The 15,270-nt window shown below is 39.3% G+C and overlaps 2 protein-coding genes and 2 long non-coding RNA genes across 4 annotated transcripts; 1 reads left to right on the forward strand and 3 right to left on the reverse strand.

The window, feature by feature from the left end:
- Positions 1–1,185: 1,185 nt before the first annotated feature.
- On the reverse strand, positions 1,186–1,817 carry LOC131230610 (uncharacterized). Its single transcript, XM_058226510.1, has one exon. It carries the CDS (start codon positions 1,762–1,764, stop codon positions 1,321–1,323), a length of 444 nt encoding a protein of 147 aa, XP_058082493.1. The 5' UTR covers positions 1,765–1,817; the 3' UTR covers positions 1,186–1,320.
- A 4,434-nt stretch (positions 1,818–6,251) lies between these two features.
- Positions 6,252–7,200, forward strand: LOC131230621 (uncharacterized). The gene is made up of 3 exons (XR_009164046.1): positions 6,252–6,314; positions 6,460–6,500; positions 7,133–7,200. It is a non-coding gene; the product is annotated as an uncharacterized LOC131230621 (long non-coding RNA).
- A 550-nt stretch (positions 7,201–7,750) lies between these two features.
- Positions 7,751–8,467, reverse strand: LOC131230628 (uncharacterized). The gene is made up of 2 exons (XR_009164047.1): positions 8,251–8,467; positions 7,751–8,128 (listed from the first exon to the last, which is right to left on the reverse strand). It is a non-coding gene; the product is annotated as an uncharacterized LOC131230628 (long non-coding RNA).
- A 4,933-nt stretch (positions 8,468–13,400) lies between these two features.
- LOC131230636 (protein FAR1-RELATED SEQUENCE 5-like) lies at positions 13,401–15,225 on the reverse strand. The gene is made up of 2 exons (XM_058226529.1): positions 13,970–15,225; positions 13,401–13,613 (listed from the first exon to the last, which is right to left on the reverse strand). The coding sequence occupies exons 1-2, from the start codon at positions 15,216–15,218 to the stop codon at positions 13,600–13,602; spliced, it is 1,263 nt and encodes a 420-aa protein (XP_058082512.1). The 5' UTR covers positions 15,219–15,225; the 3' UTR covers positions 13,401–13,599.
- Between the last annotated feature and the right edge of the window lie 45 nt (positions 15,226–15,270).

Here is a 15,270-nt window from a genome sequence, read left to right on the forward strand (position 1 = left end):
GTAAGAATTTGGTTTATGTCTTGGTGACACGTTCAAATGGACCACTTGAAGATAGGTACGTGTGATCAAATTAGACGTACAATCTTCATACCACACCCCATATCCTTGATTCATATCGTTAAGGCTATTGGTATTCGTGACCGTGATTCATCGCACTTCGAAATATATAAATGTTGTGTTGACTACCATGATTCATTATTTGTAGTATTGATAGACCGGATCTAACAAGCGTTATTCATAATCATCTAACGGTATTGTTTTGAAATTCAGTAGGGCGCCCATTCAGAACTTTCAAAAGCAAATGCATTTTTAAAAATTGTTTTCACAATTAAAATAAAATGTTTCGTTTTCTTTTAAAGATCAGTATAGCCCAAGAAGGAGAATGTAAGACTCCTATCAGGTGAGTCACACATGATTATCGGTTCAGATCTAATCGTTGGATTATTCAGATTGAGCGATTCAGTGGACCCCATTTCAATTGTGATCATTGTAAATAGGTTTGAGGTGGGATGCTTAAATTGCGGTCTATATACTGAAACCTACAGTGTGGAGACCCTAGAAGGAGAAGTGCGATGGGTAAGCTTTTAACCCTCTTTCTTATAAATAGCTGTCTTGGTCCCCTCATCAACACAAGTGAGAAAATACTAGTCCCATTAAAGGTTTTCCTAAAGGTGTGAGATGCGGAAGATCAAGATTCCTGTTGGCGGAATGTCTTCCCAATTAGGTACGCTTTTAGATTATGGTTTTGAATTTCCATCGTTGATGCATATACGATCCGTCAATTACGCAGTACAAATATAACAATTTACACCCCGACTCATATCATTTTCTCACTCACTGGTCCATTTTGAAGAGGGAGGCTTGCTAGAATATGTTCAAACGAATTATTACAGGATATGTATGATGGCCCTTGGACTGGGGTCATGTTTCGTGTCTTCCCAAACAGTCCATCCAATAAGATGTGAAAACTATATGCCCACAAGTTCCAACATCAAACTCATGCATGGATTATAGCAAGTATGAATCTCAAAATGTAGATTTAATATTATTAAGCCTGTATCACCATCCAACGATACGGGTATGACATAAGAGATTTGATTGAATGGGACGGCAAGTTTCTACGAGAGATAGAATTAATTAATAAAAAATCATCCAATCAAATTCTACATAAGCCAACATCCAATCTACCTCCCAAACCTCAACGCATGAGTGATATCGAAACTTATTCATCCAATAGAAATAATAACATATCAATATCCCATCCGTACAAAAAATGGCCAACCAAGCTATTTATATATTTATCTACACTCAACAACGATTTCATAAAATGTGAGAACAAATGCTTTTGGCCAACTCAATCAAATGAAACATGATCATGACCGTCGATGTGGGGACACTCAATCCAACAAATGCCACCATCCCAATAGCCAAGCTTGGCCTAGTATTCATCAGCAGTGTCTGCAATAGCCCGACTGCCTCGCACACGTCCGAATCATAACACGTGTAATATCTCTTCTCCCACTCCATCCAATGGACAGGCGGCTCGTTATTCTTCTCCGCCATCTTCATCTCGTGTATTCGCTTCCGCAGAACGATCATGTCCTCATCCACCAATCTTCCTCCAAAACCCCAATCGTGACCGTTCTTTCGTGCAGCTGATGCTACGATGCGTAATCTCTTGGGGCAGGAAGGCCGAATAGGAGGAAGCTGGGGAAGGAAGGGCTGGTGGAGAAGCTTCTCAGAATAAAAGAAAGAAGTATTCATTATTAGAGAGAAGAAAGTGAGAAAGATAGATCAGATATCAAATTACGCAAGATTAGCTGATTGAGTTCCCTTTTATAAGGGGGTAGCGTGATCTGATAAAGAAACTTAAGAGAGAAGGATCGTTGCAAGAACGTGTTGTGCCACGTGTCATTTCTAACGCGGTTCTGTCATTTGGAACTCTTCCACTTCCACGTATCTTTCTCTGACAAAATACATTTATTAACTACCTTGAAACGCGACGCAACGGCAACTTGTCCCATGTGGTCGGTTCATATTATATTAGGTTTGCTGGCAGATGTGGACCTTTACACGCACCACACGTGCCAAGTGGCAATTGAGTGATTATCTTTTTCGGAAGCGGATTGGCTGGTGTACCGCACACCAGATATAGCTGGTGTAGGTACGCGTCATGCGAAGACGAGCCCTCGAGCTCCCAGTTGTACGAACGGTTCAAAGGAGATCAAAGTTACATGGGCGCTACAGTAATGTATTTATTATATCCACACCGTTCATCCATTTTTTGAGATCATTTTAGAGCATTATTCAAAAAATGAATTATATCCAAAAATCAACTGGACCACACCACATATAGCAGCGGGGATGATGATTGTCACTGTTAAATAATTCGTAGGGCTCACCGTAACTTTTATTTTCCATCTAATCTGTTTATAAGGTCACAAAGACTTGAATGAAGAGGAAAATTTTTTCATATTAATCAAACTTTTGCAACCCCTAAAAGGGTTTCATTGGTAGACCTTCGCTACCCCACTGCTTTTTGCAGTGTGGTCCAGTTGATAGTTAGATCTGTCTTATTTTTAAGATGTGCTTGCTGGGCGGTTTGGATATAACACATATCTCATGGGACTTACAGAACTTGCTGACGTGAATATATCAGTTATATATAGCTGGTTTGTGCTATACCACCTAATCTGCTTCCGGACGCGGATTTCCTGCGAAAGGCTATCGCAGCAAGTTCCTGTGCAAGGAAACTGGGTGGGGCCCACTGTGATGTTTTTGATCAATCCACCCCATCCAAACGTTTTTATAGCTCATTATAGGGTGTCTGATGAAAAATGAGTTAGATCCACAACTCAACTGAGTCACACAAGAGGGAAAATTGGGTAAAGAAATTTGTACCGTTGAAACCTTCCTGGGCACCATTCTGATGTCTATGGACCATCCAAACCGTTTATAAGGTCACTCTCGAGAGGATAAAGTGAAAGAACCAAAAAAAAATCTGATACAAAACTTTCATGTCCATAAGAATGTTTCAGCAGTGCTCACCGAATCCCCATTGTTTCCTCTCTTGTGGCTCACTTGAGTTTTGGATCCACCTAATTTTTGGTCACGTGTCCTAAAATGATTTACTAAAACGGATGAATGGAGTGTATTTCTCCAAAACATCACGGTGGCCCCACCTAGCATTCTTGCGCAGGAAGTTCCTGCGAAAGCCTTTCGCCGGAAATCCACGTCCTCCGCTACCTTATCTTACCGGCCTAAGGTGGTCCCACCAGTCTTCCGATAGGGTAGTTGAAATCTGTGTGGTTCCACACGTGTAAACGATCTGGTCATTGATGGAGTGCGCCCACTTAAAACATCTCTTTGCCCATAAAAGCAAAAAAGGGTAACGGATTGGCTACCGCCAGCACGGTGGCTGGTGGTTGGTGCTCTGTGGGCTCCACCCTGACATATGTGTTTCATCCATGCCGTTCATTCACTTTTACGGTCATTTTAATAGCTGATCTAAAATATGAGAGAGATAAAAATCTCAGGTGGACCACACCATAGGATAGCAGCAGTGATTGGATATCCACCATTAAAATCCTCCTAAGGCCCACTGTACTGTTTATTTGACATCCAATATGTTAATTAGGTCATACAGACCTAGATGAAGGTAAAAAACAAAGATTAGCTTGATCCAAAACTTTTGTGGCCCATAAAAAGCTTTTAATGATTGACGTTCATTCAACACTTTTTCCCGTCACGTGGTCTACTTGAGATAGGAATATAACTCATTTTTAGTCTCATATCATAAAATGATCTAGAAAACTAGATGGACGGAATAGATGAAATACATACATCATGTTGGGGCTCACAGAACACAGACCATCAGCCAGTGGCCAGAGGCAGGGGAGTTGCCAATACGTTTCCAGCAAAAACGCTCATTATACACACATAGCTAGCCTACATATAGCCTATATATATATATATATATATATATATGGGAAAAGGTACTATACGCTCGACCTTACCATGGCCTTCCGTAAGGTCGAGCGCTGTCCTATTGCTGGCCGTTAGATGGAGGTGGTTTGCATCCAACGGCTGTTGCTTTAACGCCTAATGAAGGAGAGAAACCGGTATCACCGGTTTCTTTGTAGCCGAATACGTACACGGCCATGTAAATAGGGCTTTTTTACCCCTTCGACGCAACCATCTCTCTCTCCCTGGATTTGGTCGAGCAACTACATCCCTGTGCAGCCGCCTTCACCCCTCTCTCTCTCCCTCTCTCTCTCCCCCTTTCTCTCTCTCTCCCTCAATCCCTACCATCACGCAGTGCAGACCTCAGATTGAGTGTTAAAGGTAAGGTCTCGGAATGGATCATGCACTGGCTCTGGATTCGGATCCGAGTTTGGTTCAAGTTCTGGGTCTGGGCATGGATCAAGCTCTGGTTCTGGCTTTGGCTCTGGATCCCGGCTTTGGACAGTGATTTGGGATGGATTTTTCTTACATTCCTCTTTTTCTTTTCTTTTCACTACAAGTGTTTGGCATGATGTTCTTGATAATCTCTTGTTGATAGTTTAAATGGTTGTCATTTACAATGTTTGTAGTCTCTGTTAAGATTTGTAATTCTTCATTGTATTAATGATGCTGATTATTAGATTTCTTTGATTTAGTTCTTTCTTGTCGATGATTCCATAATAGCTGAGAGGGATAGTGTTTATTATCATTTATGTCATGTTGATGTCAGCACCATTATAAAGACATATAAAAAAAGATGATCTTCATGTTGGGGCCCACCCTGTGCATGGATCAGATGATCTACAAGTGTGGCATGATGGTAGAAAAGATGGAGCTGCATGCCAGGCTACCATGAGGCTGGCTAGATGTAGGTGATCAGTTCTGGTAGTGGGGTTTTTTCTCTGGTAATAAGTGAAGCTGTGCTAGTATAGCATTGGCCATCTCTGTTTTACCAGCTGGAGTTATTTCAAGTCATTTCAATTGGCCATCCAAACGCACTACACATCTCGAATGCTAAGATATATGCCGTTTGTGTGATGTATATGTTTCTATGCTTAGTGGTTGGACGCAAGCACGAGTAATGTGCATTGTTGTAGCTGAGTATTGTGCACGATTAGCCAAGTAGGGCTAGGTCACACTAGGCCACTTTGCTGGACGGACTTAAAAGGCAAGACGGTCATGTTGATTTCTAGATTCCACTCAAGACAGGGATGGAAAACCAGTGCTCAGTGACCTGAATGACAAGCAACCTCGACTCCATGACTTGTTGATTGAAGCACGCTTACATATTTTTTTATAGGAAAAAAAAACTCTCTCAACATAAAGTTGAATTGCTCTGGCCTTGCATTAGAATTGAAGCAAGCAGCTTAGGCAGCGTTCAAACAGCGGAACATCCATGGGAGGGTAAATGCCTACAAAAAATAAGGTGTTACTTGTCAAAGGTTCACTGAGGGAAAACACAAGGCCAAAAACAAATAAAGCGCGAGAAGGAAACTGACCTGCGAAGATTACATCAATCATCCAGGTAGTAATAAGAGCCAGCAGATTTCTACTCCCTGTCCTTAGTGGAGTCCAACTTGTTAATTCATGGCCTATAATTAGTTGGGTCCCGCCTGAATGTAATATTCAGATGCTACACAAAACATGGGAGCAAGCGGTTAAAGCTCTTAAGCACGGTAGCGCAAGCACATGCATGCAAGTGTAACCAAGGAAACCCACGCTATCTATCCAAACCAATTACACAACATCTGTAAATAACCTTTGCATTTCCAGGCAACTCTGTCTAGAATTCAAGCCTGTGGCCTGATTCACTAAAACAAGAAAAGGCAAAAGCCTCATAGGACTCAAACTTAAATTGTCCTCATTTTATACTATTTAACACTATTTAAGATTCCAAAAAAGTATGAATATTGAGTATTTTTTTTCTAGGCCTATTTGGATTAGTACCTTGGATTTTCCGTTCTAATTTCTAACTTCGTGAATCTGGTCTTTTGTTGCAGGTTTCAAGTAAGAAACCATAGCACTCGGTTAATTAGCTTTGAGTTTTCATTTTCTTTTATGTAGTTGAACAGACATGTTTGTTATGTAGTATCGTCATTGTCTTTAGCCATTCTAGCCCGAGGACACTGACTATATCACCATCATTTGACTTGTAGAATACAAATGACCATATCGCTTGGGACTGGGAGTGATGAAGTGCAAGTGTAATTGATTGATAAACAACCCAATGGCAGTAGTGGAGGTGATTTGTGTGGGAGCCAGGATCTTGAAACACAACTCAAGCTTTATGGTACGGAGGCCAAAGAACTCAAGTGGGTTTTTCTTTTCTTCTTTTTTTCATTTTTTTCCTTTCTTTCTAGAAGACTCTGAAATGGCATTTGGTTGTTTTGTTTCTTTGAATTTGGCTCTCCAATGCTAGAAAACGCTAACTTTCATTTTGTGTTTTTAAATTCCTAGGGCCTCAACTGCAGAAATTCAAAGAACATACTTGTTGGAAGGTATATCTTCAAATTAACAATTCATCTCTTGTAATTGACAAGAATTTTGTTCTTTTAATTGGTTGGAAGTATCTAAATTTTAATTGGTTGGTTATTTGTTCCAATGCAAACTATGCAAAATTCCAAAAAATTCCAAAGAACACCCAATTCCACCAACAAATCCATCTCACCATTCAGCATTCTTGCCGGACATAGCATCAAGCCTTGTGTCACCCCATTTGCACACGTGCCACGTCCATGAGTGTAGGGAGACAGTTGCATTGCCTTAGCATGTAAGGCGTTGGCACATGTATCATTCAATTATAAGATAATTAACTGACACTCACCTGCCTCTATTTAGTAGTTGACTATGGTTGGACTATTCCAATTATCTGATCAGTTTGATGCAGCTGGATAAATTAATCTTTTATGCTGCTTATTGTTTTTGTAACTTATTATCTAGTTGTAATTTTGGAATGACAACAATCTATAATTTGTATCTGAATTGGGTTTTCTTTGGAATTTTTCATTGGAATTCTGATTTCATTTGGAATTTTAATTTCATTGTTGTATATTTTTTTAGTCTATTGATTGGGTTTTCTTCTATCTTCATTACTTCCGTTTTCTCTATCCCTTCTTCTTTCTTTTGGCAGATTAAACAGAGAAGAAAGGAAGGAAGAGTTAAAAAAGAATAAAAATAAACACTAAGTTGTCTACTCCCTATTTTTTGTTGTGGTTTTTCTTTCTTTTTTTTTGTGGATTATTTCCCTTTTTCTCAAGACCATCCTTACTGTCATGGGTTTGTAAGCCATGAAGTCTTTATATGTGTTAGCTTAGATGAGTTGATCAATCAGGGCATTTACTAGCAATGGTAAGAGACGTCACATTCTTATAATTTTTTTTCTTTTAAAAGCAGGAAATAGCTACGGATATTAGCCGTAGCCTTATTTCTAGACTCTGAACTATTACTAGCTTCAGCATATTGCTACGGATTTCGTTATACTTTTAGCTACACATATTATCCGTAGCTATGTACATTTCGCTACATGATACGTTGGGGGCCACCACTTTAAATTCCTAAACCATACATATTTTTAGAAATTTGATATTTTACCTCTGCTAAAATGGGTCCCATGTGATCGGGAATCAAATCCCAAAATTGGACAAGTTAAAGTTGTGCACAAAAGTTCTGTGCAAAAATTTATACATGCACATTAAGCATGCCCTACCTTACAGATTTTGGAGTGCATACATAGGACTACCAAGGTCACTTGACGAAACATCCAAAAGTTTCCCCATACGATCAGGAGGTACGCCCAAAAATGGTCGGACCCATTTCTCCACTGCACTTCCAGCACAGTTTCTCAAAAATTATTGTACAACTTTATAATATAAATTATATATTTTTACAACAATAAGTTTACAATGGTCTGAATACATTAAAAATAAATAAATAAATCCTCTATGCTCCACTCCTTGTTTAAGCATGCATGATGCATGGCGCAGACCACAGAGCATGTCATGATGCATGACCAAGCAATAGAACTGGGATCTTTGGCTTGTTGAGAGAGGCAAAGCGTTTTGTAAGTTTGAGGTTTCTTTGCTTGAATTACTTTGAGAGAGTCCACTCCCTATCTGCTCCAGATAACCTGATGGAAGTGAACAAAATAAAATCTCATTATTTCAGTACCAAATAAATCTAGGCATCAAACTAAAATGCACAAATCACATTTTGCAGTATGAAACTTTAAATTGCAACAGTCAAGTATACCTGCAAAATCCATGAAACAGTTTAAAAGTACCAAGTCTAACAGATTCTTGGAAAATTCGGTGACTCTCTTGTAGGCAAAGCAAAGTCTTAAAAAAAAAAAAAAAAAACATAAATTAAAAACCCAACCAACTCATTTGGAAAGATCTCAATTCCCTCTGAAATGTTGTTTTCATCCCATCAAGAAGAACACAGAACCAGAAAGAAAAAGAAAAAGAAATCCCAGATGTGGGAAGGGCTCCTTGCCTTAAGTGGGTTGCTATGATTTATCAACTAAACAGTACTGCTTTTAATTACAGCGGGTGGCTTTCAAAATGTTCTAGTAATTGGTGCTGATGCGCTTTCCTGATATGTAGATTGGAAAGATAGAGGTACTTGTATCCTCTTTGGTGATGCTGCTGGTGCAATATTAGTACAGGTACCTGGCTCTTTAACACCAAAGATGCATTTGTATGCACATGCAGTATTAACACAGGTACCTGGCTCTTTAACATTTCTTCCATCAAATATTATTTACTTTGATTTTGTTTTTCATATCCTTATCTCGTCCATGAAACTAGCTTCCAAAAATGATAATAATAATGTTAATAAAACTAAACTAAACTAAATAAGGTTTGAAACTTGAGTCAGGCCTGCTGCTACCATAAACATCCTGAAATGAAAGCTTTGTAGCTGTTTCAGTTAGAATTAGGATCCCAAATCTACCAATCTTCACCATCCCAAGAGATGTTCCAAACATAAAACCCTTGACCACTTAAAATGGAGGATATTAAGAATATAATTTAGTTGCCTTGGATAATTGAAAAGCCTGATCAGTCACTGAACATCTATATTGTTGCTGGCATTGTTGAACTAAAACCCATTAACCATGAACTTGTGGAAACGGTCAGCAAGATTGTTGCATTATCACTTTTTCATCCCAAATTTGCAGTGGGATAAGCTGGATAAATGTTAGAAGTAATGGATTGGGATTGTCTCATGGCTTTTATTTTAAAATGTGAGCAATCTGTCTATATGTGTGGACCTGATCAATACATAAACCTGCAATGTGTCATGTGGATGGGATGATAAACCTATCAATTCTCAGGAAATTAAAAAAATAAAAATAAAAAATCTCAACCTTATAACTAATTATTGCAATTCAGTTCATCTATGCATTCAAACTCAGCCTTATAAATTTCTTAATTCATTTCATAAGCAAGAAGGAAGTTATTAGAAAAAGAAATTTTCGCTGATGTAGTTGGCTTGCCTTTTAAGCCCGTCCGGCAAAGAGCCCTAGTGTGACCTGGCCCTACTTGGCTAATTGTGCACAATACTCAGCTACAACAATGCACATTACTCGTGATTGCATCCAACCACTAAGCATAGAAACATATCCATCACACAAACGGCCTATATCTTAGCATTCGGGATGTGTAGTGTGTTTGGATGGCCAATTGAAATGACTTGAAATAACTCCAGTTGGTAAAACAGAGATGGCCAATGCTGTGCTAGCACAGCTTCACTTATTACCAGAGAAAAAACCCCACTACCAGAACTGATCACCTACATCCAGCCAGCCTCATGGTAGCCTGGCATGCGGCTCCATCTTTTCTACCATCATGCCACACTTGTAGATCATCTGATCCATGCACAGGGAGGGCCCCAACATGAAGATCATCTTTTTTTATGTCTTTATAATGGTGCTGACATCAACATGACATAAATGATAATAAACACTATCCCTCTCAGCTAATATGGAATCATCGACAAGAAAGAACTAAATCAAAGAAATCTAATAATCAGCATCATTAATACAATGAAGAATTACAAATCGTAACAGAGACTACAAACACTGTAAATGACAACCATTTAAACTATCAACAAGAGATTATCAAGAACATTATGCCAAACACATGTAGTGAAAAGAAAAGAAAAAGTGGAATATAAGAAAAATCCGTCCCAAATCACTGCCCAAACCCAGGATCCAGAGCCAGAGCCAGAGCCAGAGCCAGAGCCGGATCTATGCCCAGACCCAGAACCTGAACCAAACTCGGATCCGAATCCAGAGCTAGAGCGTGATCCATGCCGAGACCTTACCTTTAACGCTCAATCTGAGGTCTGCACTGCGTGGTGGTAGAGAGAGAGAGAGAGAGAGGTGAAGGCGGCTGCACAGGGATGTAGCTGCTCGACCAAATCCAGGGAGAGAGAGAGATGGTTGCGTCGAAGGGGTGAAAAAGCCCTATTTACATGGCCGTGTACATATTCGGCTACAAAGAAACCGGTGATACCGGTTTCTCTCCTTCATTAGGCGTTAAAGTAACAACCGTTGGATGCAAACCGCCTCCATCTGATGGCCAGCAATAGGACAGCGCTCGACCTTACGGAATGCCATGGTAAGGTCGAGCGTATAGTACCTTTTCCCTATATATATATATATATATATATATATATATATATATATATATATAGAGGAACGCTCAGCTACGCACCGGTTCGCACATCATTATGTGCGAACCTTACTATCAACCGTCGGATAAGGTAGACGGTTTGGATGAAGGCGCTCTTAGCGCGAGCTTAAAAAAGCGAGTTTTCCTTCTCTTGCACGTCTCTTCACCCCCTCTCCGAAGGATGTGGCGAAAGCCTTTGCACATAAAATTCTTTCGCTGGGATGCTAGGTGGGTCCCACCAAGATGTTAATGATAAATCCATGCCGTCCATACATTTTTAAAAATAATTTTATGGTATAAACCCAAAAGTGGGGTAGATCAAATTCTCAAGTGAGCCACACAGTGTTGATTGAACTCTCACCAATAAAAACTTCCTGGGGCTACCAAATTTTTGGATCAAGTTGATATTTGCTTTTTTTCATCATTCAGGTTTGCATGACCTAATCTACAGGTTGGATGTCAAATAAATATCACAGTGGGCCCTAAAAAATATTTAACGGTGAGAATCATTATCACCGATGCTTCCTGCGATGTGATCCACTTGAGATTTGGATCTGCCTCAGTTTTGGGATAACGCCCTGAAATGATAAGGAAAAATGGATGGACGGGGTAGATTTCTCAAAAAGATCATGATTGGCCCCACTTAAATTTTCAACAAACTTTTGCGAGCAGGGGGTAGATTTGATTTCCCGTGAAAGCCTTTCGCAAGACGTTCCTGCGCAAGGATGCTGGGTGGGGCTCACCACCATGTTTTTGGGAAATATACTCCGTTCATCCGTTTATAGAGCTCATTTTAGGAAAATCGACCAAAAACGAGGTGGATCCAAAACTAAAGTGGGCCACACGAGAGGGAAAATTGGAGAAAGAAATACCTACCGTTAAAACCTTCCTAGGCTCTGCCTTGATGTTTATATGCCATCAAAACCGTTTATAAGGTGATTAACATTGGGATGAAGTGAAAATATAGAAAATTTATCCTAAAAAAAAGCTTTTATGATCATAAAAATGTTTCAACGATTCTCACTGAAACCCCACTGTTTCCTCTCATGTGGCCCAGTCGAGTCTTGGATCCACCTCATTTTTGTCGGTTATCCTAAAATTAGCTTGCAAAATGGATGAACGGAATATATTTTCCAAAAACATGGTGGTGGGCCCCACCCAACATCCTTGCCCGGGAACATCTTATGCCAAAGGCTTTCGAACGAAATCCGCGTCACCACAGAGGCTGACGCGGAATGGATACTGGCGTAGGTTGAGTAGCCAGAGTCGACTGGAGTGACGTCACTAAGTTCTGTGTGCCCCACATGATGTATGTGTTGTATCCCCACCGTCCATACATTTGGAGAGATCATTTTAGGATATTGACCAAAGAATGAGGTAGGTCCAAGGCTGAGGTGGACCCCACCATAGAAAACAGTGGTGAGAGTGACGTCTATTGTTGAAACCTTCAAAAGGTCCACCATCATTTTTATTTGAGATCCAATCTGTTCATGTGTTAACGCAGACATGAAAGAAGGGAAAACACATATTATCTTTATCGAGAGCTTTTGTAGCCCTTGGAACTTTTTAATGGCGGCGTCACTCTCCCCGCTACTTTCTGTGGTGGGGTCCACTAAATCTTGGGATCTGACTCATTCTTTGGATCATGCTCTAATATGATGTCCCCAAATGGATGGGTGGTGTAGATACAAAACATACATCATGGAGTGGCCCACAGAACTTGGTGACTTTCAGTTCGTCAGGGAGTCTGTGGACGCGTACCGCGTCCCACCTCTACCCATCCCTGGAACAGGAGGTAGCTTTGAGTGGCCACGGTAATGTTTTCTACGGTCTTATCCACACCGTCCATCCATTTTTTTTCATCATTTTAAGCTATTAGCTCAAAAATGTGACAGATCCAAGATAGATGTGGGCTACACAGTGAGGATTAAACTCTTACCGTTGAAAAATTCATGGTGGCCAAAGAAGTTTTGGATAGAGCTGATATTTGTGTTTTCTCTTCATCCATATCTATGTAAATTTATGAATAGGTTGGATGGCAAATATAAATCACGGTGGGCCCTAGAAAATTTTCAACGGTGAGAATTATTATCACCGCTGCTTCCTATGGTGTGGTCCACTTGAGCCTTCTATATATATATAAAATCGTGATGGATATAACACATAGATCATGATGGATCCCACGGAACTTGATGACGTCATCATGCTACTCAACCGGTCAGTAGCTAATCTGCGTGCGGTAATTTCTCGCCAAATCCGCACTAATCCTTTTACTCTCTCTCTCTATCTCACAAGATATAGAGGCTTTGAAAAGTATACTCGGGTTTTCATTTCTCATAAGTGGGCCCATGTTTAGAAATCCATGCACCTCCTGGCTCTTGTTTTAGCTTTTCCGCTTTAACTCTTTTGTCTGACTCTTTTTGTCTGTTTTAACTGTACCTACATTAGCCACATTCAAGTGTTTTTTTTTTTTTTTTTCACAGTATGACATTTTGAATTGAAAAAATATTTATTGGTCCTACTTTAATGACAAGGAATGTTCATCCATTCGAGTGCCTGCACATCAAGCATTGTACTGCCTTGAACATCATATGACTCTTCAAAATATGTCCTTAGCAACCTGACCGCTATGACCTATTGATTTCTCAAACATTACTTGAAACATTTCAAGATTTAAGTGCATAAATCCCACTGTTAAAAAAACTCTTGTTAACTAGAAGCAAAAACAGCAACAGCCTAGCACCACATCCATGGGTGCTAGGCCATGGACCCACCAAAACCAATGAACAAACTGTAATCCTCTAATATGTAAACCAATGAAAAGAAAAACAAAAAATGAAAATGACATCTGTAGATGCTTGACCTACTCTTTTTTTCTTCTTTTTTATCCTGCTCATGTTGGGGACGATTGAACACAACCTCTTCAATTTTCTTTTCCTACAAATTATAGATATTGCCCAAACATTAGAAAAAAAATTGATAATATTTGAAGCACACCAATATTTGAGAAAAATGTTATTTCAATTACATAAACAAACCTTTTAATAAGTTCTATGGAGAAAACAATGCTGTGCAAATTTATGTTCTACTTTTTTCATTTTATTACAGCCAAGAAAAATAAACGAAAGAAGTAAACTCATATAGCATCGACCACTCTAAGAAACTTCTCGATCGAAACCTAGATAAAAAAAATGTCATCAGATTTATAGAATTTATTTTACAATCAAACAGTTTTCTTAATTAAAAAAATTACAATGCTATAACGGGCACTTTCATAAAAAAAAATAGTATACCTTGTGCTCCATGCTCTATAACAGAAGTACGTGTATCACATAATGCTGGACAATTTCTTTTGTCATGCTTCTTTCCACGCTTACCACAACCATTGCATCTTCTTTGATCCTTTTTCTTTTTAAAACCCTTTTCCCTCTCGGATATCATTCTCTTTCCGGTTCCTTTCGTTTTGGCAGGTTTTGGATCATTGATTTTCATTTTCTTCTTTCTAGTTGGCTTCCTTGCTGGTTTTCTTATAATTTCAGTACATGGTTCCGACTCTATACTTCGAACATCCCTTAAAATGTCATACAACCTTTCCTTAGCCAAGAGATACCCTTGTTTTGAGGAAGACCCTTCATCGACAAGTAATCGGCAAATCTGAGATAAATCACTATGACGTAGTGAGATGGAATCATCACAATCTGGCTTGATTGATACCTTGTCGTTGTCGTGAATAGAACCTACTCTTGCATACCGTGTCCATCTCTTCAAAATGTAATACTCTGGCAATATAGGTATACGAACATGTCGAAGTACGCATAATATATGTCTACACGGTATACCTTCGAACTGAAATTTGAGACAACTACAATTAGCATGTTTTTTACTCACTTCATATCTAACCACTCGGTCGCAATCGTTTTCTTCCAAGCTTGCAACTTTGAATACATTATAGACATAAATATCATCATTTTCCCTTTCACCTTCTGCAACATAATCCAATCCTTCAAATAATTCATTCTGAAATTTATAAAATATCCTCCTCGTGTATGTCTCGCCCATTACTTTTTCCATTTCACATGGCGTTTTTAACTTTGGCTTACTACTTATCGTTTCATGATCTGCAGCAAGCTCGTTATGCCTTTGGCGAGCAAGTGCCCTATCAAATCGAACAATGAAATCTATAAATGAATTACGTTTCGAGATATAACTACGGAAGAATGCATTCATACTTTCACTGCGCTGGCTACTTGACATACCCGCGAAAAATACATGCCGTACAAATGCGGGTATCCATTTATGACGGACTGCATATATAGAGTTCAACCATACATTATCTTCCAAACCATTCTCTGTCATCAATTTTTCCCATGAATCTTCGAAATCTTCAGACGTTTGCGAATTCCATACACAATCATTGAATGGTCGAATAAATTCATCCCTATGTGCGATGGCTCCTAATTTCTCAGGTACCTTCTGCATTATATGCCAAATACAATACCGATGGAATGTATTTGGAAATACAATAGAAATGGCCTTCGTCATTGCTGGATCTTGATATGTTATTATGGCTTTAGGTGACTTTCCTTGCATCGCT

Source organism: Magnolia sinica, chromosome 2 (assembly GCF_029962835.1).
Source record: "Magnolia sinica isolate HGM2019 chromosome 2, MsV1, whole genome shotgun sequence".
In the NCBI taxonomy this organism is placed as follows: Eukaryota; Viridiplantae; Streptophyta; class Magnoliopsida; order Magnoliales; family Magnoliaceae; genus Magnolia; species Magnolia sinica.